The sequence below is a fragment of the Pleurodeles waltl genome, chromosome 12 (assembly GCF_031143425.1).
Source record: "Pleurodeles waltl isolate 20211129_DDA chromosome 12, aPleWal1.hap1.20221129, whole genome shotgun sequence".
Taxonomy (NCBI): Eukaryota; Metazoa; Chordata; class Amphibia; order Caudata; family Salamandridae; genus Pleurodeles; species Pleurodeles waltl.
The window spans coordinates 607,052,467-607,079,490 of record NC_090451.1 but is presented as its reverse complement, the minus strand read 5'-3'; the positions used below and the strand labels follow the sequence as shown (position 1 = coordinate 607,079,490).

The 27,024-nt window shown below is 41.2% G+C and overlaps 1 protein-coding gene across 2 annotated transcripts in view; it reads right to left on the bottom strand.

Annotated features, from left to right (window-relative positions):
- PEAR1 (platelet endothelial aggregation receptor 1) overlaps positions 1–27,024 on the bottom strand; it is a 273,016-nt gene that overhangs the window by 75,615 nt on the left and 170,377 nt on the right. For both annotated transcript variants that reach the window (XM_069217862.1, XM_069217863.1), the window contains exons 6-8: positions 14,826–15,072; positions 14,123–14,249; positions 9,218–9,354 (exon numbers count right to left, since the gene is read on the bottom strand). In XM_069217862.1, coding sequence (XP_069073963.1) covers positions 9,218–9,354; positions 14,123–14,249; positions 14,826–15,072 — 511 coding nt within the window. The remainder of the gene's footprint in view (positions 1–9,217; positions 9,355–14,122; positions 14,250–14,825; positions 15,073–27,024) is intronic.

Genomic DNA, 27,024 nt, shown 5'->3' with positions numbered 1-27,024 from the left:
GTCTGTACGTCTCCAGACCAAGCACTCTTTAACGCTTACCAGTGTGGATGATGTGATTCCTACACCCTGTAGTTCCCCTGTAAAGTGCTCCGACACCATACCCTGTTATGAGAGGTGCTAGAAAACAAATTAAATACATTTGACAGAGAGGCTATGGAGAGATGAGAGGCCCTTATTGTTTTACTTCCTTTCCCCCCTACATATTTATGTGAAAAGTCTTTCTCAAATTGTATGTACCTAAAAAATAAAAACAGAACTCGTTTGGGAAATGTAGACTCTGACCTGAGAATTCAGCTTTCTTAAATCAAACTAAACATTGAAAAGTTAGTTGCCGAGATGCAGCACCAACCTTCCCATTCAAATGTTATGCTTTTTGCATATTTTTTCTATATAAAATAATTATATCTTTAGTAATTCAAGTATTTGTTTGGCGTGTGCTTGTTTGTGTATTTTTTGTGGCTTACTGTTTTAATGTTTCAAATTTAAATCATACAAATTGCTTGGGGGTCCCCCGGCTTCCAATAGTGATTCAGTGTGGGTCCTCAGGAGTCAAAAAGTTGAGAACCACTGGTCTACCAAATTTAGATGTGGTTTTAATCACAATTCCCTGTTTCATGATACAAACCCATTCATCTACTCTTAAATTAGGTAAACACTCTTTCTTATCCACATGACTTTTCCTTTTAATTTTCTCCTACTTTTCAACCACTCTCTATCCTACATTCACTATGTTCATTACCAAAATGTCCTTCACATCAACCTGTTTTTTCACCACCAAGGGTGTATGTATGAAGCAGGCACGTGCCTCTTAAGTGGCTTACATGGGCTCTATCCAGTAATACTATGTGGAGCAATAGATCATTCCACATGGACATATTCTTTCTTTTTCAGACTGCATTTTTCCGTCTTTTTAATATAGCCCTTGAGAACTCTGTTAAACCTGTCAACATTCGCAACAAAATCTTCCATTACTTGTGAATTAAGTTGCACTCTATTGTTAGTGATTTAACGTCCTGCAAAACCTTCCTTCAAAAAACCTTCTTTAAAAAATAGACATGACTTCAGTCACAGCGCAGCTGACCAGTTTCATTCAGGCCACTTAGAATGATAGTCGACAAGAACGAGGGCAAACCTAGAGTCAGCTGGCAGGTGATGACATGGACCAGAGACATCAAGTCGTCCTTTCTCCCATTGAGCAAAACATAAAGGAGCTGGTTTGACTTTGAGGAAGTGATAACTGTTACCACATTTTACATGTTGTCTAATACATTTTTCTGCCATCCTGTTCAGTCCCTACCACCAATCGGTATTATCTTAATAACCTCTTTATAGGGGACACTGCAAGGTGTTCTTTGTGTCCCAAAGTTAATATCTCCCTTTGTAAAGAACATTGAACAACACATTTTCTTTGCTTTATCAAAATAATCGTTTCTACTTCAAGTAAGTTCTTCACTATCATTTAAAAAAACAAGGCCTCTGGTGAAATACCGTTTTTTTGCACGTTATCACCCATCTATGACTCATGCAATCAAGCGAATATGATTCCTCTCTCTCATTCTTTTCCACTGAAGTCAACCCCTGGAATGAAGGAGACAATCTGGCATTTACTGTTGAGACCAACTCAGAATCAACCAGTATATGGGTCACATTCTCTACCTCTACTGGAAACCTGGAGAAGCAATCTGCACTAACACACCACCCATTTCTCAAGTCCTAACTTCACCCTACACTGGATATTCATCACTGTTAATTCCACCCTGCCCCAGTGGTGTGTATTGGTGGGGGAACAGCTACAGTCTTGGCCGGGGGACAGATACATGTGGCGTACTGAGGGGCAGTGTGCTTGTTCAACAATCAAGTTGACTGAAGCGAATGTGCTAATTGTCCAAGGTAGAGAAGGCTCTGCAGGCAAAGCAGCATGGAAACACTTAGAGGTTTGATTGTTGAACAGGTTCACAGTAGGCCAGGTCAAAATTTTAATAATGGCAGCAATATTTCCGAATTTCACACTATGCAAAATGAGTGGATTTTCGTGAATTTCTCATTACGAAATATACTCCTTCACCCAAGAAGATATTACCTTGATAAGTGGAAATAATGATATAACTAGATATTGTCATAGGTGGAGCTAGGACCACATTAAGAAAAAATACAAGAATTAGATCTACTCCAGGTTGCATGAGATTCAGAAACTTGCTGACCTGATTCATTTGGGTACCTGACAATATGAGCATCTAGCTGTCTGCCACACTGCAGCCTCTTGATCAAGCTGCGAAGTTGCCGAAGCAGTGGAGATCCTTTAGTTCAAGAACAATCTAAAAAAAACTCACTGCAAGCTACCTGGTCTTTAAAACAGCTGACCAAACTTTCATCGGAGTAGGGTAGGTCGCAGGATGCTCTGTAGGGTTTGAAAAATGAAGATAAATGCAAGCTACTGCTCAAGTTAGGTGCCTTGTACTCGTACATTTCCCAGTGTTGTGCAAACGTCCTTAAGGCAGACAGACAGCACAGTAAAATACTATTGTCACTGTTAAAAACTGAGAAACAGACCTCATTTGCTTGTCTGGAATTCCTATTTTTGACCACAAGATACCAATTGCACTCGTACCTTTGGGGCATCAGAAAACCTCAGTAAATTTCATTGCCGCTCAATCAAACCCTCAGAGAGAAAATGACCCGGGCATTGCAACAGTACAGAGAGACGTTTCCTTTATGAGTACGTGTTCAAATTCTTTGGAAGGTAAAAAATCTAAAGTGCATCCCAAATTCAGAAAATATGAAAATATAAAAATAGTACATGTACTGCCATAGCCGCAGAATTAATTTGTAAAATCTCTCAAGATTAATTTTGTTAATATTTCATTAAAAATATATCTTACGTAGAGCGACTTAGACTTCTAATCATATAAGTCCATTATCGTAAAATAACCCACATTGGAAGCAAATGGGTATGTTATCATTTATCAATAAACATAAAACCATTTAATCATGTTATTACGTGTCTGTTAACACGTACAAGATGGTTAAGAGAACTGTCAAGAAATAAACGTCAAAACTAAAAAGAATCGCCCCGCTGTTAGTTATAGGAAGACCACTCATCTCATACCTTGAAAGAGCCATCATACCCGAGTCCCACTCTCTCCGGAGACTTCGTACTCGATTTACATTGCATAAAAACAGGTTTCTTGAAGAGTGATGCCTTGACATTTGTCTTGCTTTACATAACGTTTGGTGCTGCTGTGTAGTGTTGTGCTACTTGTATTTGTGAAGCGCACCATCACCCGGGAGGGTGTCCTGGAGCGCAACAAGTAGCATCTCTAAGCTCAGCACTTTAGCGGCTCAGCCTGGGCAAGCATTGCTGGGATGGCCACCTTTTACGGGATTTTGGGGTTGCGAGCTGATGTGAAACCTTGGCTCTTGGTGCGCCTGTGAATCTAGAGATCATGAGGTCTTTCACCTGATCATTCTCTTGAGGAGCGGTGGACGGCCTTGCAGGGCCAAACCTCCCTCGTTTGTGACAACTGCACACACCGTACAGCCCGAGCAACAAGTGCTTTCACTCGCTCTGTCTCTGACAGTAGCATGTTATTATATTATTAGGACAACAAACCTCAAACTCCAGATTGCACTGCGAGTTGAAGCAGAATTATCTGACCCTTTGAGTCACCTCACCACCGTATTGAATACTGTTGCAGCAGATGTCTGCTTCTCAGTGTGTTTTAGGCCCCAGGTGTTGTGGGTCCGTCTGACCCTTGTGATATTGAATGCTGGGATGTACTGTTGCACGGATCCCAAAGTTGATAAAGAGCACGATCACATTTTAGCGGTTCTCGTGGCTGCAGTGCGACTCCAGAGGCCACTTGGGCCTGTAATTCGTGGTCTGTTGGCCAAAGACTGAAGTAGGAGAGTCTGCAGCTGGTGACCTCGTGGCCCTCTTGCAGATGCCGCTGCAGTCAGTGAAAGCATGGAGGTCCCGCATGCCCTGTGGGCGTTGAAAGAGTAATGCGTCCAGAAGGGAAATTATTCGATTTTTTTTTTTTTATTAAAAAAAAAAATGCCGCCCACCTCTACGGATATCCAGTAATTGCTTGAGGCAGCGGAGTTTTCTTGCTACAGGGACATGAACTCAGGATGGAAACCAGACAAGCAGTGCTGACGGTGTCCAGCAGAAGTCGAGACTTCCCAAAAAAAGGCTTAGCATTAACCTTTGAAAACAAACGTCTTCATGAAAGCCAGGAGACCTTGGGCCACAATTGTCTAGGTTCCCTTGCTCTCAGACGGTTCTTCCTATTGTGTAGTTTAGCCTACATAAACATCCCTTCAGAAAGGTCTCCAGAAATATTTCTACAAAACAAAATAATGTCTGTAACGCTGGAATCTATTAATATAATGAAGGAAAGAAAGAGAACTTCTGTAATGCGATTGACATTTACATTGGGCATAGTCGTCTTCAGTTTTCTTAGTGTGTTGCTGGTTGTCTTGGATGCTGTCGGGGGCATTCTCATCTTTCCCTCACAGACTGGAGCCTGAATGTTTTCTGTGAAGAGGACTGTGTGGCGTGACTTTTTGGTGTGAGGTTAATTGATCCTTTGTGTCCTGTTAGATGATATAGACGCAATTTAATGGGTTGTAAGTGTATGATATTGGAGGAAGACAGGGTGCAGGGCTTTACTGATCACTTTGGTGGCCTATGTTTTGGTGGGCTCGTAGCATATCTAGTCCTAGTTCCTGTTTTTTTCCTGTCATGTAGTGACCTGCACTTCATATGGAAGACGTAGTGATAATAGAGTAATTAGAGATGGTCTGAACATGGAATTATGATCCCGCTGATGTGACCGCGTTGTCATTTTTGACAGTCAGGTTAAGGGCATATCGGACTGGGTGTAGTTTATATTAGCTGTATTGACTAGATGGTTTTGAATGACATGTTGTAATGTTTACTATGTGTATGTTTAGTCTGACTGAATTGTGTTTTTTGCGAAGTAGAAAACACAAATTGGCCTATGAAATGCCTTTTTGCCAGCTTTCTGTGACGAAGCAAAACAAACCGATTCTGTCAGTCTACGGTGGGCCATGTTAGTTTTGGCATTTAATCTAGCAGTGGAAAGTGGGAACATTCTGAAAACACCATGAAGCCTGAGGAACTCCTGTGAAATGAAAAATTTGAAAATTGGTTTTGCAAGCAACACGTCTCCATGGGTAGATTTTGCATTTTGACTAAATGCTTCTCCCACTCTCTAGTTATGTCTAATGTATTCTGTCGTATATTATGTTGAGAAGCAACTTCAGCGGTGTAAGGCATGTCTGTACTTTGTCGGGTGTTTTTGGAGTGTTATGTCTAATGTGTTTCATTGGATGTATTCGGTGGCTGTATTCTTGGTGAGTACTGTTGATAGCGATAGCTTTGGAGCATATCTGAGCTTTGCTTCGCTCATGGAGAGGATGCTGCCAATATGTTCTGTTAGATACGTATGAATGGCTTGTGTAGTTGGCAACCACTCTCAAAGAGTAAATGTTGATCTCCTATGGGGTGGTCGATCTGTGCCAGCTCGTAGCAGAATTGAATTAATATTCTTTGCTTACCTGTTTCTTTTTTTGTTCTGGACAACAGATCTGGACAACAATTTTGAAGTGACCTTATTAATCAACATAAAATATCCACGCCATTTTTGGATCAATAATCATATGAATAATCATTATAACAAAGTCAGTTTGCAAGACTTGTAAGGACGCTGAAAAGGTGACCCCCGACTTTGCCAAAATGAACACCTTGATAGTTAAATGACAGAGTTTGCAAGTCCCTAATCTTCTAGCCAAGGAGATATTTGTGAAGAAAAATGCCATCGTTTTTTGGAGTTGACAAGCAAGAATGCAGTTAATTGAATTCCTGTTGCAAATTTAGTACTAAGCTGCGATACTATATAGATAGAAAAGCATTTGGTTGGAAGCAATTGTTATCCTGAAGAATCTGCCATGACTGAGGGGGCGGTGAGTGAATAAAAGCAGAACTGGATGGCAGCGCCTATTTACTGGTCCTAGATTAAGCCCTTTTGTTGTTAGATACAGAACAAATTGAAGGACTGGAGGCATTTCATCTGTAAGGGGCGCCATATGATGCTAGGTGCTAAGATCCAATATTTGTTCTAATCTTCCTGCACACACAAACTTTGTGGCTCCTTCAGCTGTAGGAACAATTTCGGAGATCTCATCAGTTACTTAAAAGATATCTATGGTTTTTCATTCACCTAAATGTAAGGGGAAAGTATCTACAGGTTGGTATATCAAACTCCCTCCTTCTGTATGTAAAGACGGCCCCTTGGTGTAATCTTTGAGTCCCAACAGATCTGGATGGCATAAGCATATCCCCTAATCTGAGGTGATCAGCAACATAGCTTGCCCGACTTTTTCAGGGGTGCTCCCAAAACGCACCACAAGCAGTACTTAATTTGTAAATAAAAACATGCCGGGGCCCAAAGCCCTCCTCTTAAACATGTGGCTGCTGCAATTAAATGTGCAAACACGGAATACTGAGGCAGCGCAATACTGAAGCCACTCCGGGCATCTTCAATCCATTTGAAGCAACTCCCTGCCGCTTCATCTCACTCTTGCAGCTTTCTGCTTTCTCCCATTGTGACACTTTTTTATTTTTCTCTTCTACTGTCTTTCCCATGTGTGTCTTTTGCTTGCAGTAAATGCTTGAGGCAGAAAAGTAAGTGCAGGTCCTCAAAAATAAGTGCCGGTGACCGCACCGGAAACATCAAGCACAAATTAAGCACTGACCACAAGGCTAAACATAGTGTCTTTTTACTATACATTGAAAAGGCATGGAAGTCTGGATTGGTTAGTAAGTATACCACTTTATCCTGTGTGTCTTCTGTGCATGATATGCAGTAGTATAAAGGCATAATGATGAGCAGGAACCAAGCCTAGGAAGAAGGCATCACCAAGCAATGTCCACCAAAGAAACTCCAGCGAGCAAAAATATATTTCTTGTTCATACTGCTGTCAAATACCTCCACAGTCTGAACAATCGGAACACCGGGAATCTGAGAGAGTATTTCCAGGTGAAGTTTTCATTCATGATTGGCTGAAGTCAGCCTGATAAGTGTTTTCACCTTGATATAATTACTGACGCTGTACACACCCATAATTACGTCATATTTTACCTTGTATAGACCAGAATCTGAATTGTTTTTGGAACATTTTAGTATGATTTATTATTATTACACAACTCAGTTTTACGTTTTATCAGCCAAAAGGATGAAAGGTGGAGTCGCTCCTCTTGTGATGCTGATGACTTAGAACTTCGAAGCTAACCTCTGCGCAAATGCCAAACTCACTGGGCTACAATAGTGCCTTATATTGTTTAGATCTGGGTGTAATTTTAATGAAATAATCGCAGTAATTCCTGTAATTTCGCATCAATCTTTGATGCAGAATTACTGATAACATAATTACGTCTGCTTTCGTAATTAAGGGTAATTTGAAGGGGAAACAGTCCTACAGTAGAGCACATTTAGTGGCTGCTCACTCTTGCTAATTGTGTTCTGCTGCATTTAATGCTATTTCTTAATGCAAAATGTATACTCTCGTCCATTTTGGATGCAAGGGGGCATTTTGTAAAAAAGAAAATGGTGTTAGAAGCCGTTAGTAAGTTTGCGGGGAAATTCTACATTTTATAGTGCAAAATGCCTTCTCACCCCCATTTTAAATGTGAGGGGGGCATTTTGCGATAAGAAAGTAGTGCTAATTGCTGGGTTTAAATTGGATGAAAATCCAACACTAGACCTAATTCACTGAGCGCAATCTCAGGATTATGCTTGTGATTTGAATTCTGTTGCATTTGGCAATATTTCTTAGTGCAAAATGCATTCTCACACCCATTTTAGACACAAACAAGGCATTTCTGCATTAAGAAATAGTACTAAATGCAGAATTAATCCTCTTGCGTAATTATGCACAATCTTGTGGAATTTCTAGCTAAATGTGCGTGATCACCCTGCACTGAATTACACCCTTTAAACCCCCCTAATATTTTTATGTATTGAGAAAATGTGAGTCAAAGTGCAACAAAACAATGCAAAATCTAAGTTTTTTTCTTATACACCTGTGAAATGTTAAATGTGTCCAGCTACCTAATTTGAGTGGTCAATATGAGTTTCCCGCATTCAAGTTTTCAACGTGAAACACTGTTAGTGACATAAAAAATCAAAAGCTTTTTATTTCTGCATAATGGTATTTTTAAAAGTTAAAAAATATAATGTTTAGCGGAGCCTTTTAAAGGCACATTTTGTGAAATACACAGGCAAAAAAATATTATTTTCAGACGTAATTTGGAGGTGACAGGTACAGCCTCGTTTCCTATTCTGTTCTGAATCTGTGCCACCTGGACATAACTTCATGTCTGCAAAGGGCCTGGCCCCTAGTTTCAAGACTACTGAACTTTAACAACAGCAATAATAATAATAACAATAATAATAATGATGTGTAATTTGTATGGCAGTATTATTCTAAGCACTACTTGTAAAATATGGTCATATGAAACTGTTTGACCAAATGTATACTGGCACAATCTGCTTGTAAAAAATCCTGGATGAGAGAGTGAATCAAGATGCCTGCTCTGCCATATTCCATGACATGTCGTTGTTCTCCACGGGACATGAAAAAAGTTTTTAAAGTTTTTTCGTGAGTATACTAAAGAAATGGAGTGGTTTTGATTTTTTGGGCAGTCCCACTTTGAATCCGCATGGTGAGATGAACGCTGATTAAAGAAACACGCCTCAGGGTACTTTGAAATAGGTCCTGCAGCAGCAGCCGGCCACAAGCCATCTTCTAAGCTTGTACCATGTGTTTTAGGTTAGCTGAAAGGGAGGCAATGAGTTTCTCTTTGATGATATTCAGCAGATATGACCAGGTGGTCAGATGTATGAATCTATCCATCTGGCAGGTCTTAGACGTGTAAAACATTATCGACTCTTCATGAAGTGGAAAGGTGGGGATATTGAGAAATTGTACATCACATGAAGCAACTGCCCACTGGTGCCAAGAGAATCCTAATGCAGTATCCATTCTGAGAACTGGCCAACTACCCACCTTTCCTAGAGAGTCCTACTGTGCACTACCATTGTAATTCCAAGAAGTGATCAGCACCGCCGTGCTCAGTCTATCTTACAGCAAAGTAATGTAACAAAATCTATTGTGAAAAATTATTACTCACCGGTCCCCTGTGAATCCCAAAGCACACCGACATTGTCCATTTTCTGATTCACACACTCCCTTGTTATGGCAAAGGCATTCCAATGTGCATCCACTACCAAACTGTCCACTGGGACAAGGGAAGGAGCAAATTGAGCCCTTAAAAGGAAGAGGCAAAGGAAAGTATCTTATTAAATATTACTTCTCAAACAAACAAATTAACTATGGTTCTACTTATCTTTTGCTTTTCATTTTCAGACTATTCTTAGCATTCATTGAGTACTTGGGAGCAAGATGCCATCCCTCCAACGCTATCCCCCCTATCAACTCCAGTGATGGTTTGATTGCAATGTGACACTAGTAAAATTTATTTAAGCCAATGTATATTTTATTTGAATAGTTAATGACAAAACATTAATCATAAAACCTTAATATTTATAAAATTGGTAAGATTTGCTGTATCATTTTTCACCAATGATTCCTATACCACACTGGACTATTGTCCCTATCAACAGAAGCATTTATTAGTATGGCCCCAGCTAAAGAGTGGGATGGGAGATGGTGAGCTGTGAACTGCAATTGCTTCGGTCCTTAGTTACTCGGACTTTGGGGATCATCAAGGCATCATGATTCAGGAGAAAATACAGTAAAATGGTAATTACTTCTTGGGGCCAGATGCACAAAGCAGCTTGTGGTCTCAAATGGCCCTTAGCAGAATTGGTCAGTTTGGGATTGTAAAAATGTTTTTTCTTATGTACAAACCTCAAATTGCCATTCGGTACCAAGTTACGGAATTCCAATTTAGGTTTCCGACGGAATACTGATTCGGTCTTCAGAAGGGGCGTGTTTAAGATGACGCTTCCAAATACAGAGTCATGTGGTATTTATTTATTTTTGGCGACCACATTCTGGTTGCAAAACTTTAATCTTTTACCACCTCCTCAAAGGAGGTAGTAAGCCATTTGCAAACTGGAAGCATTCTCCGAGGGACCACTTCCGCTCTGTTAATGTTGCTCAAAGTATATTTTAAGGGTAGGCAGTAGTCCTAGGGGAGCAGTGCTTACCCTTAATAAATGAAACTTACACTTGTAATTTTTTTTCAGGGCATCCTGTTTTCCAAGTTGCATTAAAAAAATCTTTTTTTTAAAGGAATCACAGACATGATGGTCTGTTGACCTCAGCAGGCCACCGTCTTTGGGATGATTGCCATTCCTAATGTGTCGCAATTTGTGACATACTTCATTAATATTCATGAGGGAGGTCGAGTTGCAACTCAGTAGGAATTGGTAATTTTCTAACCAACCTGTTAGTTCATAGATCAGTTCACAAATTAAATTTGTCCAAAAATACTAGTCTCAAATTGCGACCAGTATTTTGTGACCAGTTCTTAGTACATCTGGGACTTGGTCCTGACACTTGTCTTCACTTTGGAAGTCTGGGGAGGACTTCTAGAGCCTCTGACTTCACAAAGGGTTGTTCATCTGGCTTCTCAAGTGATACCCTGTTCCTTATGTTCTAGAGAGGACTTGAGTCCAGCAAGGATTTGAGCTTTCATGTGGTATGCATTTGCAGGGTGCAGGGAGCACAATCCTATGAATCTGAATTCACTTCATGATTGCTGGGTTAATAGCAGCACCAGTAATTCATATTACCAGGTCCTCATAGAGGGCCTGTGTGGCTAAACTGGTTGAACCTTTTTACAGTAGGTTGCTTAATTACAGCTTGACAATGTGGAGCATCAAATTGTACAACTTCAGATTATCACCATTTGACTTCAAGCTGCTTCTAGTTTTGCAGGGTTCAAACAAAATCTTAGCCTATGTGTATGACTTGAGAAATGACGAGAGGGGGATACCAAAGTGTTGAAGAAGCCATAAGAGTTGCATAAGGAATGTCCTGGAGAAGGCAAGCAGAACCAGAGACAGACAAGAAACGTGGATACCTTACAATCTATAGCATGAGTGGTAAAGATAATAACATGAGAAAAAACATAGTGCCAGTAAAGCAGAAGATAAAAGCTAATCTACTCACCTTAGGAATTAGAAAACATATAGGTGTCTGGTTACTTATCCCCAGGTTATTTTCTGTCACTAAAAAGGAAGGGACCAAACTTGCTATTCCAGAAGAATGTTGTAGCATGCAGTTTGAATTTGGAGAAGGGGAGCTATTCTCAAGGTTTTAAGACAAACTTTGGGTGTTTCCTACTGTCATGGACTTTGATGCACCAAAATAACAGGGGTAACTGACGTGACATCATATGCTCTTTGACTTCAATTACAGTACAGGAAGTGACATTATGTCACCTTTGATCCTAAATGGTTGTAGTCTAGAATATAGAGTAGGTAATACTGAGATACCAGAGTACTATAGGCAATATATTGAGTCCGAAATATGGATGAGGTAGTATATATAATTAGGTATAAATTTACATTTTTGCTATTCTTAACTTCACATCTACATACCAAGTAATAAAGGTGAAATCAGTGATGCCAATTATTGTGAAATCCGTAGGGTTAAGGACATGTGACATCATTTTATACTTAATTCCACATATATTCACCTTGACTATTTATAAACACTTTATTCCTGCACCAGCTCGTGGGTTAAGCAGGGACTTGACTACAAGTCATGATTACACAAACCTTTCCCTTACTCTCCGTCGGACCGTGAAATAAAAAGTGCTCTAGACAAACACTACTGCATGCGGACACTGACAATGTCTGCAGTAGGTCAATTATTTTTATCGCTGTTCAAATACCTCCTGCACTAATTCTCTTCCTGCACAAAATCACGGCCTGCTGTAGGGAGAATGACAGTTCATTTCACATGTTTGCTAAATTGCTTGAAAATTGCACAAGAAAAGATTTTTAACATTCTAGTTGAAAGAACATTATGATTATGATGTTAAAAGCCTTATGGAGTACCATTCTTATTATATTTATTCATCTTCCATGACTTATTATGTAATGATTTTAATTATTCAAACAATAAACTTTACTTACTATATTTGTGTGTGTTTGTGTGTGTGTATGTAGTCAAGGTACATATATGTGGAATTAGGCATAAAATGACGTTACATGTCCCTAAACCTGAGGACGTCACAATAATTGGCATCACTGACGTTGCATAATAACTGCAAGTTTAATATAACAACTGAACACTGATGAATGCCTATTTTAGATACCACATATGTTTAAATTGGGTGCTGACGGGTTAGTCCAGGGAAACCTTACTCATTTCTCTTTGTATTACATGACAAATAATGTGTTTGTTTGACTAGGAGGGTATACTGCCACAAAACACAGAACAGTACCGAAATTATTTATAACACAAACTATCATGATCTAACAGTTCTTATAGTGTATACCACGGTGAGTAATGTATTGATAAATCAAAGGCAGAGGCAAAAAATTAGACTTAAAAATAATTAATAGTAGTATGTTCACCTGTGTTAATTGGACCAAATATTGAATATGAATTATGTTAGTGGTTTAACTTATCCCTTATTATTAATATATTTTAATGTATGTTCATTTGTAAGGAACTATCACTCACGCGAAGCATAAAGGTGAATGGTTTTATTCAAAGACATCATTGTTTAACTCTTCACAATAATGAAAAATTGCAATATCTTATTTACAAATGTGTTTGCTTTTTATTTCATTTTTATTACATAATAATAAGAGCACGTAGAAGCTAAAGGGTAATGTCTCAGTCCCAGGCTGTAGAACGTAAACAGTGCTTCCAGGACACTGTCTAGCCCTGTGTTTGGCACACAGTTTGACGCTTCTGAGGCCGGGGTAATAAAGGCAGTGACAGAATTCGCATGGGGGTCGTCAAGGGTCACAAATGTAACACATTAAACATTGTCCGACCCACCTATTATTTCGTTTGAAAACATTTTGAAATGTTCCTGGGTATCTCTTTGACTTTTCAGAAAATCAGGAATATCATTTTAATATTAATACATTCGCATGGGGGTCGTCAGGGATCACAAATGTGACACCTACACATTGTCCATCCCATTTAATATTTAATTCGAAAACATTTTGGAATGTTCCTGGGTATGTCTTTGACTTTTCAGAAAATCAGGAATATCATTTCAATTTTAATAAAATTCTAACCTGGCAAAGGAATCTAAAGTCACTGTATGATCAGAGAACAGGTAAAGCTCTCATTCGCTCTCTCCCTTTTCAAATGCTACTTAATAGTGTTTCAAACCAGTAGTTAACTGGCTTCTCCTTTAAGCGAACAGCATGTCTAGTCATCCTCTTTGCACCTAGAGTTCTCTTCTGCAGTTGCTAAAAAGAGCACTGAAGACCATATGTTTCGCGCTGTTGATACCCCTGGGTGCAATAAATTCAGTTAAAGGAGAAACTCATCTCATGCTACATTCAGCGTTTAATTTGTAGATGGATGGACACTGGTGCTCATCTTTGGACGACTGGGACTTATTTTTCATCATCAGACTTTGACCCAGAGCAAGACAGTGAAAGTCAGAAAAGAGACAAAGAAGAAAAACAGTGACGCATTGAGAAAGCTGGGACTAAAAAGAACCTTCAAGAGGGAGATAAAGAGACAGAAGTGTGGAATGGAGGACGAAAGAGGCACAAGGGAGTATCAAGACTAGGCTTCTTTCGTTTTCTAAAATGCCAATATTTGGCAGTAGTTGCGATGCTCTTCTTAAACAAACAGCAAGCATCCATTATTTATGTTTTTACAAGTAAAGTACTAAATAAGATCCACTTTGAGTGGATGGAAGGTTGTGCCTAGTCCTGACAAGTCTAACAGACAACTTTTCCATTCACTATTTCAGTATCGATGCCTCCTCTCAAAATGCTCTTACATACTCTCACTTAGGTGAAAACCAGTGGTGGATTCTGGGCATCTCAAAACATGTCCATTCGACCCCTGAACCCTCCCATACCATCCATCCAGGTGGGCAGAGGCAATGCCCCGTCTCATTTGTGCAGATGCCCCCGCTCTGACACAAACAGCTCTCAGGACAGCGTATACCAGACCCATCTTCCTTTATCGTGCAGCGGTTCTCACAACTGGAAGGGAGAAAAAAAAAGGCATATCTGTATCCACACACAACCAGTTCATCAACCAACATTTTAATTTTGAGGTGCTGATTTTTTACATTTTTTGAATTCACTTTTTTTTATCTTTCACAATGTTATTCAGCACAATTAGGATCCCAACAGTTATTTAGTATGGTAAACATGATAGCGTGTCCGTCTTCTAACCTTGATAAGCCAACGAAGACTAAAATTAAATTAAAGAACTCTGGTTATTTAAATATTTCAGTTCTGATGTATTTTCCAATACATTTATGATCCTTGAATTTCAGAATGCAGATTAATTTATAGTGAATCAGCAGTAACATCAAATTCTGGAAAATTTAGAGTGTGGTTAGAAATTGCTATGATAACTTATGTTAAAGATCTGAATATGAGCAATAAACCTAACAAAATTATTTTTTCATGTACAGATACATTCTATAAAATGTTTTATTTCCAATTTTGGTAAATAATGGGGTATCAAAAGTAGCCATTGCTGTGGACCATTGCTGGTCACTATTGAGGGTAGGGTACTCATTACCCACAAAATACCTGCAAAATACTCACTATGCCCCGGTGAATCCCTCTTGGCAGTGGCACGCTCCATTGCTAGGGTCACAGGTGGCTCCATTCTCGCATGCACAGTCCTGTTGGCAGTTGTCTCCGTAGGACCCAGGGTCACAAGGCTTCTCACACAAAAGATCCTTGAACCCAGGCGGACAAATGCAGGCCCCAGTTACAGGGTCACAGGTTCCCTCGTTCTTGCAATTGCAGGTGTTGTTGCAGTCGTGGCCCCATTCATGGCCTTTACATGCTACAAGATAAACATTATTGTTAATACACAGAATAATTACCCACTGTAACTTGTTAGCTAATGTTGGGCGAGGCAGTAAAGTAATAGAGGAAGCAGAGGATCTGGCTTGGCTGTAAAGGCCATAACACAAAATACAAAGATGTTCTGGTGCCAGCTCTCTTCTGAAGAAATGGTAATGTTTCTTTTCCAGAAAGTAACCTCAGAACTGTTGTTTAAGTACTGCTATGCTTGAATGTGTATGGTGGTAATGCCCTGCTCCACGGCCTCCAAGACTTCTCCCTGGTACACCTTAAGGGCATCCTACATGCTGCAGCAGATCTCATCCAGGGACCAAAGAAATATGGTCACTTCACCTCCATCCTGATGGGACTCCACTGCCTCCTCATGCAGCCCCAAGCCATTTTAAGAAAAATTGTATCATTTACAAAGTCATCATGGTCAGTACCCCCTTTTATCTTGCAGACAAGCTCACCATCTCTAGGGGCTCAGATTGCAGACTAAGCAGTGTAAAAAACCAAACAAAAACAAATCAGCAGCCCTTTTCTAACTATGCACCTAGGATCTGGGACAACTTCCCATATACATCAGGACAGTCTCAGTGCTGCTCTGATTTGAGAAAGAGTTGATAACGCACCTTTACTACCTCTCCCTCCCCTGACAGCAGTTACTTTATGCTTGATATTGACCCTATGCAGCACTCCACTGCTTTTTGGCTTTCTTTGTGCTATAGACATAAACACGTAACAAGGTGCAAGCAATCGGCATATTTAGATTGTAAATCGTGCAGCAAATGCCATGTTCAAATATGAAAAAGACTTGTCAAAAAATCAAAAAAGTATATTTCTTCAACATCCGGACACATTTCACTTTAATAAATTATAGTGCATTGAGAGGTATTTATTAGAAGTAAATGTTCAAAGCTTGGAACATTCACACCCCTATCTACATCACCCTGAGGACGATGCCGTTAGTGAACCAAGAGGAAAGTCAGTTGTCGTATGTACCTTAAATAAGGCCTTGGTTGTTAATGGATACAGAGCTTAATATATTGGATTAACCAAATACAACAGAGGTTTTTGTAAAGTGCACATCCTGAACTGATAGATGTGAAGCTGCTCTCAAATGTGATTTTAAAGGAAAAAGAGGAAGAGTGAAATAAGCTAGTTGCCTTAGATCACACAATTTGGTCAGATGGGGATGCCACCAGGAGTGATCCCAGGTTTCTTACTATCACATTGTGCAGTTCAGCCACTTGATGCATATCTCTTTCTCTCTTACAAGTGGATAATAGGTTTAATAGGTCTATACAAACGTATGCCTACTAAAAGTACACAGGCCCTTGTACCCACCTGAGACAGTTATAACGTCATTTCAAAGGACTCTCTCCTGCCTAAATCCTTGGCATGCTTTATCATCGACCCCTCCCCTGGTACCTCTAGTGGGTTCAATCTCTCTTTTGGAGGGAGAACGTAGATGTTAATGTTTAGGGATCCTTACAACCAATTTCAAATTGCCTAAAGAGGGCTGCCTTCTGTGCTAAGTCTATTCCAAGGGAACCATTGGCAAATTAAAACGTGATAAAAAAGTGCAATATTGTGAGTATGGTTTGGACTGAATTGATTGGCAAAGCACTGCAAGGTTTTCATGATGCTTGCATCAGTAGTAATGATAATGATAAGATGGAGGTTCGTCAACCCTGGCAGTTCCCTTTATTGATTGAAGTGGATTAGAACAAATTATATAATGACACACTTAGGCGTGAATAACCATTTGCGCAGTGAATCACAAAGTGCATGACAAATTTAGTTCAATCTGAACAATGTGGACAAATCTGTTTTGGTCTGGTTTCTCTATACCCAAAGATCAGAAATCCAGGCTGTACCTGAGAAGTTTGTATGTTATGCATGGATTGAATGCACATAGACATGTGTGGTCCAGATTGTAAAAAGCATGTCAGGAGTAGTGTGGTAATCCAATCAAACATATTAGTGTTGTCTTTCTCTTTTGGCAGTTTTAAACTGGTTGTAAGTGTCCCTTAGCACTGACATCAAAGTTCTCCCTCCAAAAGTGAGATTGAGCCAGCCGGAGGTGCTAGATTTGCTGGGCGAGGACTCGAGGATGAAGTATGCTACAGGATTTATGTGGGTGGGAGTCCCTTGAGAAGATTTTATAACTGGCTCAGTAGGTCAGAAGGAACTGAACGTTTTTCTGATTAGTATCCAACCTCTTGGTTCAGTTTGAGTATATTGACTTCAGGAAGGTGAGCTAGCCTAGCAAAAAAACTCTTCCTCCCCAGTCTCTGATATGCTGTACAAAGGTACGCAATGAATTTCTTTGCCAAGTCGACCAATCTGGCATCGTTGTGTTTGAAACACTTCTTGTTAAAAGGACATAAACCCTCATCCCCCTGGGTGTTGTGCTTCATCATCCTTCTTCCAGGTATCTTCTTTAGCTACAGACTGGAGTTGCTGTGTGTTTCGTATTCTCTAGGAATTACTTTCACCTTGTAATTTAGAAGAAATCTAATTAAAATTGCTTGAGGTAGATTGGTTCTTCACTTTTATAAGTGTCTTTGGCAATTTAAATCTTAAAAACAAGAGAGTTATTGATGACCCTTTGTATCTTCAGTGTTGCCATGTTTTTGCCTATTGGATGCCCTAGATGCCTCAGTGGTGATTCACTTTATCAGAGGCTGTCACTATTCCTTACCACCCCATTTAACTACTTGACTGAGGTGGTGTCAGAGTGTCAATGTATGATGAAAACAAAGTTGCATTCATCACGCTATGTGAGATTTTTTTCTCACTAGATGTGGTCTAATGCCTATAAAAATACAAAACCACACATGTCCGGGCTTCTTACTCTTTCTGTCTCCTTCTGCAAACCTTCTCGCTCCAAAAGTGGGCATTCTGTGGGAGGTGAGTGTGAAGAGGAGAATGTTGGGCCCAGTCTAGAGCACATGTTATTAAATGGCTTTAACCATCAATTTCCCCCACACCTAATGTGATAGGGAGTACAGCCCTTTAAATATAGTGTTCTTTAAAGATTTGCTTAGCATTGGGCAAGTAATTTCCAGTGTTTTAATCAGAATGATAGCAGAAGCTATTTTCTGTGAAGACAGATGCTTAGGACTTCCACCCCCAAAATAAAACAATAAAAGATGGAAAATTATCTAAAAATTGAATATTAAATAGGATCCTTTTTAATTTCACAATACATCCAGGAAGATAAAATTAGAAATTCATCACATTATGCCTGTGCAAAAGTGAGTTACGGTTTAATGCTAAAATCTGCTGTAATTTGAAGCTCATGTGGTTGTAGCTTTACAAGGTTAATTGAGATTTCAATTTTTCATAGGCTGGTAAACTATGTGGATATTTAATTTACTTCTCAAAGTTCTATGTAAAACACATTATTTATAAAGTGAATTCAACTCAGCGTTTCAAGTCTGAGGTAGACAAAACGAGTCCGTTATAATCTAATTTTTAAAAGCCAATTATAAAAACGATCATGGATTGTTGAGCAGTTTTCCAGTGTATTAATGTGCATATCGTCTAATCTGCCTTTAATAAGGGCTAAGCATGGCTTTACAAACTATCACATGTCATAAGGCTGCGTTTCGAATCTGTCTGTCTGTAACATCATTTAATTAGATTTGGCCAACTGAAACAGAGGTGCTTTGGACATGTTATATAGCTTAGTGGGTTAAACAAATGCAGCAGAGATGTTGCGCTGCATGCAAGTCAGAATGTAGACTTGTGGTAGCAGTGACTCATGTTTTCCTCCTTCTCAGGTTAATAAAATAAATCACATTTAGTTAAATGCCACTGAAATAAGAAGCAAGACAATATGGCATGTGTGGTACAGAATTCAACTCCCTCAGTTAACTTTCGACACATCTAAACTTGCCTCCGTCAGTGCGTCAATCCCCTGGCATAAAGTAGTACTCTAGGGGGCGGGTACTCTGTTGGCAAAGGGCAACATTGAGGTGGCTGGCTCATGACGTAATATCGTTTATGAATTATTAATGATGTGCTGTGACTTTATGTAACAACAAAGCAATTTAGATTATATTGTTTAGGAACAGTACCGCATTGGGAAGTTTTGTCCACCATGACATAAACTCAGGGTGACCTTATTATTGGCATTAAGGTCAATCAACCTCTTTTGCACTCTTCCTCTGCCCTGGACTTAAACGACTTGCTAAACTGGCGCAGTTACACATGGTCCCTCACCAGCAGCAATGCGATAGCTTGTTATCCTACGACATCGGCCTGGCTTAAAACTGCTGCTCTCAGGGGAGTCTGCAGCGCGTGGGAACACGAGCCCTCGAGGCCATCCATCCAATCAGAGACGAGGGCCTCAGTCATGCAGGAAGTGCATGATTCCCATCACTGGTACCTTTTCCATAAGTTACAGCCTGGGACTGGACAGGCCTTGGCCATATATGGGTTACGGGGTCGGCCATGTTGTGAATTCTTTCTTAGCATCTTGATAGGGTTGTATGGTGCTGCCCTGGCCTGCCAGGGCGCCTGTTCTGTAGGTCATGATAATAATACGCATCATTTCCTGACAACATTCCCACGGTCCGCAGTGCTTTAGCTACTGAAAAGAGATTTCAACATGTACGCCTCATGAGCTCCAGCCCTGTCTTGGCTACACGAGTCACAAGTTTTCTCCACACTATTCTCTCTCACGTTCACTCTCTCTTTTCTTTCTCAGCCTCCTCTTTCTTTCTACCTTCTACTTTTAGCTCACTTTAACCTCTCACTGTACATGCATAAAATACCTAAAAATTTCTAATTTCTCTGTGTTACCCTCTTTTGTAGATAGATCGCAGAGTCTTCACACAGCAGTCTGGAATGAGGTAAGATGTCATTTCATTATTTCATGTTAGGCCCTTAGGCTACAGTCACATCCTGATATGTCCTGTTAGGGCTTCATTCTCCCTCCTTCTGCAGTCAGCTTCCAGGATTCACTCAGCATCCATACACCAGTATGCCATGCATCACGACCATATTGGCATAGCATCCACTCAAAGTTCTAAAGCATCTCTACTCAGCCCATACATGCTCAGACACATCAGTTCATTACATTCTCTTACTCCCAAATTATTTCCCACAAATCATACCCAAAACTGGTACAAAATTCACTGCCCAGCAGACAGTATCCTCAGAATTGTCAATGGAGATTGATCTCTTTTCTAACTCACCTGCGAAAGTGTGAGACACACTGGTGGGAGGTTTGAGGACACAAGGAACAGGTGTCACGGAGGCAGGGGTTGTGCTCGTCTCTTCTTTCTTTCTTTGTCCTCTGTAGACTTCCTCTACGCTAGGGGTGCATGTTTCCCTCCAAGCTGTCCCTGCCTTGTCCTGCACTAATATATTCTTCTGCTCTCTTCAGTTCCTTTTCAGTCCATGGGACAGGAAGTGAGGTGTGGTGTCCCCGCCATGGATCCACGAGGTTTTAGTGCTTCTGAGCCCATGCTTCCTTCTCATCTCATAACGTTGTGAATTACAAACCACAGTGCTTTCAAGCAGCTTTCATTAAGTATCTTTAATTCACCAATGTCTAGAGGCCACTCGGTTCACATATGTGTTGTCTAAAAAATGCTAACTAAGAAAGCCACTTTTGAATGTCTCCATAATTACTAGTTACTATAGTACCATCACTACCACATTCTCCTCTTTCTCTGATGCATTATCCTAATTCCTCATGAAATTACATCATAGGCTCCTACTCTCCTTGTGACCTCATTCACCTTTCATTTTATCTGTAGTGAGCGGTCACGTATTACTCATCTCTATAGAGTGACATCCAAAGTTGGTTACAGGAGACGTGTCAGGAGCTTGTGTGGGTCCCAGTGCAAAAAGATATTAGGACGCCCCACTCTGGTTTTCATCTCAGAAATAGAGAAAAACATCCTAGAAAGAGAAAGCGCTGTATTTTTCTCGACCTGGTGTGGAGTCCTTGTAACTTCTTCATTAGTGAGCGGAGCATGCCTACTTTATTATTAATATATACATTACATGTGTTGCAGGATGTTGTGGCCCTTAAAGGAGCCGAATACAGAGCAAAGATACCGAGCTGCTCTTTCCTGGGGGCTGCCTATTTTAAAAGGATGCCTCTTTTAATTGATTTCCTCTCTGGGCATCATTGGCGCCCTTCACTTCACCTGCAAACCAATAAATGTGGGTGTATGAGAGACAACTGAACCCACGTGGCCATTGTTGGCGTGTCAGAGTACAAATAACAGTGAGCGTTAGCATCTCCATACTTAAATACTCCAATTGTAAGGTATCCATGATTTTGTGTTCTTACATAATAATTTTTCTGCGGTCATTTGGGGGAAATAGCAATTTTATTTAATTATTTACGTACATATGTTTGATTTATTTATGCATTTATTTCTGTATTTATTTATTCATTCATTTAATTCAATTTGTGTAGCACACCAACACGTAACTATGAATCTCTAGGCGCTGAAAGGAGAAAACAAGTCCCTGAGAAATATTATTTGGAATCAGAGATAAACAGCCAGGTCTTATCTGTTTCCTGAATCTCAGAAGGTTGTGTTCAAACCAAAAGACCCTAAGGGCCCTAACAGTTGCGGCTCCTACACTGGAGCGGAGGAGCGTCGCATCACTTAAATACCCCCCAAAGCCCCAGAGATGAAAAATAAAAGGATAGTTTATTACCCTTTCATTTCTCATCATCCCGTTCTGAACCGAGTGCCACGACAGGGAATGGCCTGCTGAGTTGCTTCAGGGAGGAGTGGTGGGCAGAAGGCTCCCTGTATACTGTTTAAAGTGCGCATGTCTCTTTGGCCGGCCATCTTGTTATGGCCAGCCTGACATGAACACTTTAAATCTCTAGAGCAAGTGCAGGCTTCCAGTGCGCTGAGGAGCGCTGAGAGGAGCTGCTACTTCCAATCAAGGCGCTGCTCTCATGCTGGTTTACAGCATGTGAACAGCGCCAGGATTGGTAAAGGGAGTTTGCTTTCGCCTGCACTTCAGTCCAGGCAAAAGACGCCCGGCGCGGGGATGACATGTTGTTCCGATAAGGTATGTGTTTTTTAAATTTAATTTCTTTTTATTTCTGCGTGCGCATTCACCCCTTCTCCTCCATAGATGCCAGCCACGACTGGGCCCTATTACACATAGGGTGCACTTTTTCCATTTGTGCCACGGTGCATCTTTAAATAGGTGCACCACGCGCATACAGGGCATGTGCGCCCTATCACAGTGAATGCGCTGCCCCCAGACCCGATAACAACTTGTGCTGCCCTGGGGGGCAGTGCACTAAGGTGAAATGTGGAGTGACCACTTCAAAGCCACGCCCCCATATAAAGGAGGGAATGCCCTCTTGAGATAGCACTGGTGCTACAAGTGTGCCAATGCTATCTGTATTACAGAAGGGGCTCACTAGCGTCTGCAGCCCCTTCTGTAATACCAAAGTGCCCCGGGGGTGCACAAAGCGGGCACATATGCCCATTGAGCCCTCTGGGCACTTGAAGTAATACGGACTCAGAAGCGTGTTGTATAGTCTGGTGTCTTGTATGGAGAAAGCTCTGCCTCCCTATTTTTCATATCTGTACAAAGGGACTTCAAATTGAGACATAGTCACAGATCCAAGAGGGTGAGTGGGTATGCATTTGTAGAATTTCCTGGCTACAAAATGTAGCTCTTTGCATAGTAGCATTTGTGAAGTTTGCAAACTGATTTAAATTGGATGCACTAGGTAATGAGGGCCCAGTGTAATTGCTGCAGGGGGGGAAATTTGATACATTTTTTAGGTTAAAAAGTAACAGGTAAAAAATGTTTTCTTTATGAGTCCAAGGTAAATGGAGCTAGCCTGATCACGCTTAGCATAAGAAAGATTGGCGACCCTCATATTATGCACGCTCTCCAAGGTAACTATAACATTTCCCCCCCCCCAATACACAGTTATCTGATCAATAATTGTACTGTAGATGTCACAATGACATTATCAATGATTTTATCAAGAATGTCATGAATTCTGTAATTTGTGGGGTAATTAGCAGTACACTGCGAGGGCATGAATTATAGTCACCTTAGGGTATACTGTATTTACTTGAAATAACTATAACTGTTCAATTTCGATGGTTTTGTGTGATTAAATTCGGACCTAACTATAATGTCCCTGTAACCTTTGTTTTTTTAATTGAACTTCTATGTTTTTTTAATGTAAAATAATTCCAATTACTATACATTAATCCAACCACTGCTGCACACAGCCTTTTGTCTGCTGCGGAGGTTGACTACAGGGCCTGGCCTGTATACCTCTTTGAAGTCATTCTATGGAGAGACTATTGTTATTGCAATAGTCCCTCTAGGGAATAACTTCAAAGTGGCATACAGGCAAGATGCTTGCTGCCAAAGGAATACCGTGAGGGAAGCCTGAAGGCCCCTGTGGTTCTAGCTGGGTCCCTGCGGTTCTAGCCAGGTCCCTGCATCCTGTGAGAGTAGGCATTGCTCCCTCCAGCAAGGAGCTGCTTTAAATAGCAGCTCCCAGCTTGCAGGAGCAATGTTTTCACCTGTTTCCCAGCCCGCATATTTGCATGCAGGGAAACAGATGAAAACTATGCTTTCTGCAAGCAGGAGCTCTCACTTGCAGAAAGCAGAGTTATGTTTGCTTTTGCTTGGTGGGAGCTGCCAGCTACCAGCAAGCAAAACCAAACAGCTACGTCCCATGGGTGGGCACTCTGGGACATAGCAGGAGCCAGCCCTGTGGGGGTGGAGGTCCCCAGGGCCATATATGGTTTCACAAGGGGACCCGCTCCAATGTTGTATTTGCCCCAGGGAGGTGGTGGTCCTCGGGGCCAGTGGTAAGCAACTGACCCCCCTCATTCTTTTATTTTAGCCCCAGGGAAGTGGGGGTCCCTCATAGTTGTGGGGGCTGTGCGGCCCCTGCATTTCATTCAATATTTGCCCTGGGGAGGTGGCAGTGCTTGGGGTGCAACTCCCCTGCATTTCATTCAGTATTTGCCCTGGGGAGGTGATGGTACCGGGGCTGTAGGGGTGGGCACTCACTACCCTGCATTTCATTCAGTATTTTCCCCCAGGGAAGGAGCAGTCCCCGAGCCTGGAGGGGGGACTGCGCGGCCCCTCCCGCATTATTTAATGTTTGCCCCAGGCAGATGCTGTTCCTGGGGGCTGCGGGGGACATGCCCCCCGCATTTTTATCTCTGATCACCTAGGGGAGGTGGCGGTTCCTAGGGCTTATACAAGCCCATAGGAGGGGAGCACTGTGTGCCCTCCTCATTTTTAAAGCCCCAATGCCCCCAGGACCTGACACACTCACAGCCAAATAAAAGAAAAGGACGGGAGAAACAAAAATGCTTTTGAGTCATGGCAGGGTCCCTGAGGGACCCCTAGACCAAAGCTAGGGGCTCAGGATGACCCTACCCTGTCCCCTTTTCTTTTTTTTCCACTTTTTTGTGGAACTCGGCTGAAGTCGAGTCCCAAGATAGCTGCCAACCCTTCCTTGTTGAAGTGTTGGGAGCCAATCAGATATCAACACAGGGACAGTTGGATTCAGGGAGGATCCGCATCCCTAGATATGTATATTTGTTCAACTCTAATAGCTCAAAAACTACTGAAGAGATTTACACCAAATCACAAAAACACACTTTCTGGACCAAGAACTAGCCTTCTGTCAAATTTGATGTAATTCCGGTCAACGGTTCAGGCTGTAGTTGTGTTCAAGCATTTGATAAATCCCACTCACTTAGAATAGGGAAAAAGTGTTTTGGGACACCCTTTTTTCTTGACCCCCTGCTTGACAGATCACCCCGAAACTTCAGCTGAACTGACCAAAGTATAAGATTTGAAAATTTCGTGAAGATTCATTAAACTGCACAAAGTTATTAGCAAAACAAAAAATGCTCTGTCTATGGAAAAATGGTCCTAACTACTAACTATAACTACCTACTGGCGACCTCCTGAACCATCACACCCAGTTACTTTATTTACAGAAAGAACAACCACTGGATAAGTTATTAGGTCTTGTCATTGTGATGTGGTGGCTTGCTGTGTTTGCAAAATACTGTTCTCAGAAAACATTTCAATATATTTAAAGAGAATGAAACATACAGCCTAAGGTATCTTCAAACTGTACATTCAATGTAATACTCTCAATCTTTAAAAATGGCATAATTTATTTTTCAAATACTGTTCACTCAAGAAACTCTGAACAGAATTTAAAAAGAACAAGAGAGTGTCAGAATGTAAAGGAAATGCTTGCCAAGGCCTAATTTACTTTCCACAGGATTCAGTCATTTGCTCCTCTGTAGTAGCCCAGGAAGCAGATTTATGAGTCTCCAGGAGAAGTGTCATGGTAATTACATCTACTGCATTTGATGCCTGCTGAGTGAGTGCATCAGGTGGCCCTTTCTCTACTGCCATAAAGCCTTTGTGTGTCAAAGCTTTTACTTTCATAACAATACCATTGCAGCAGATCTCTGGTCCATCTCCCTCCAACGTATGCCTGCTTAGGACCATAAACGTTAAAGACAATATCTCAGAATGGGCAACCCAGTGCAGTAACCTGCTCAGTGGACTCTGAAAATAAAAAACACCATAAGGAACCTGCAGAGCAGCTCAAAGCTGCCAGCTTACTGATAACAATAAACTGCGAGTCGGTCTCTCACACTTCTGCATCCATCATCCACTGATCGCTACGTCCCATAACACAATAACTGCACTTCGGGATCATTACGCACGACATGGAAACACTTTCCACACAGGATCAAAGCAATACAACATCCCTCCAACCACACACCCAACATGGTGTAGCATGCTATACATGAAGGCAGGCGCTTCAGCACCTGACATAGTGGAAGTAAGCACTATCTAAATGTTGAAATACAATACAATACAATGCAAAATAGTCCAGTATGCATTCCAAAAGAAGGATCTCATATGAGGTGGAATGACATGCCAAACAGCCAATAGCATGGGTTGAGAGGGACGTGCTACTCTGGGTGGAGACAAGGACCACTCTATGTGTATTTCAAGGAATTGGTCACAAGAGGACTTGCATACAGCTGTGCTGTCAAACCAGACCTAAGAACACAACACGTTCTATTTGTCTCAGCGTTGGGGGCTTTCGTGTGGCACCACTGCCAACCAGTGCTGACAGGACCTGCCTCCTTCTCTGCTGCTTCAAGCTCTCTGTGAAGTGTGGGCTTTCAATTCTAAGGGAAAAGCAAAATCTTGGGTGGCCCCTGTTAGAAATGGGGTTTTTGGTTGGCAGTCAGGTTGCCCTCTGTCCAAGCAAGAACCCTCACTCTAGTCAGGGTAAGTCACACACAATCCAAAATCAGCCTGTGCTCACCCTCTGGTAGCTTGGCACGAGCAGTCAGGCTTAACTTAGAAGGCAATGTGTAAAGCATTTGTGCAATAAATCATACAACACCATAGCATAACACCACAAAAATACACCACACAGTGTTTAGAAAAATATATAATATTTATCTGGGTATCTTCAGGTCAAAACGATCAAAGTTGCAATACGAATTTGTAAAGATATCACTGAAAAGTGATACAAAGGGGGTTATTCTAACTTTGGAGGAGTGTTAATCCGTCCCAAAAGTGACGGTAAAGTGACGGATATACCACCAGCCGTATTACGAGTTCCATAGGATATAATGGACTCGTAATACGGCTGGTGGTAAATCCGTCACTTTTCCGTCACTTTTGGGACGGATTAACACCTCCTCCAAAGTCAGAATAACCCCCAAAGTGTCTTAAGTCTTTAGAAAGTAAACAAAGTCTCTTTCAAACACAAAGTACCTGGTTTCTGGTGGAAAATCTCCTCAGAGGGCCACAGGAGAAGAGGTGCGTGGAAAACTGGTGTGTGCGTCGATTTCTCCTCAGCACACACGGACTTGCGTCGTTATTTTCCACTCGGGGAGTCGTGCGTCATTTT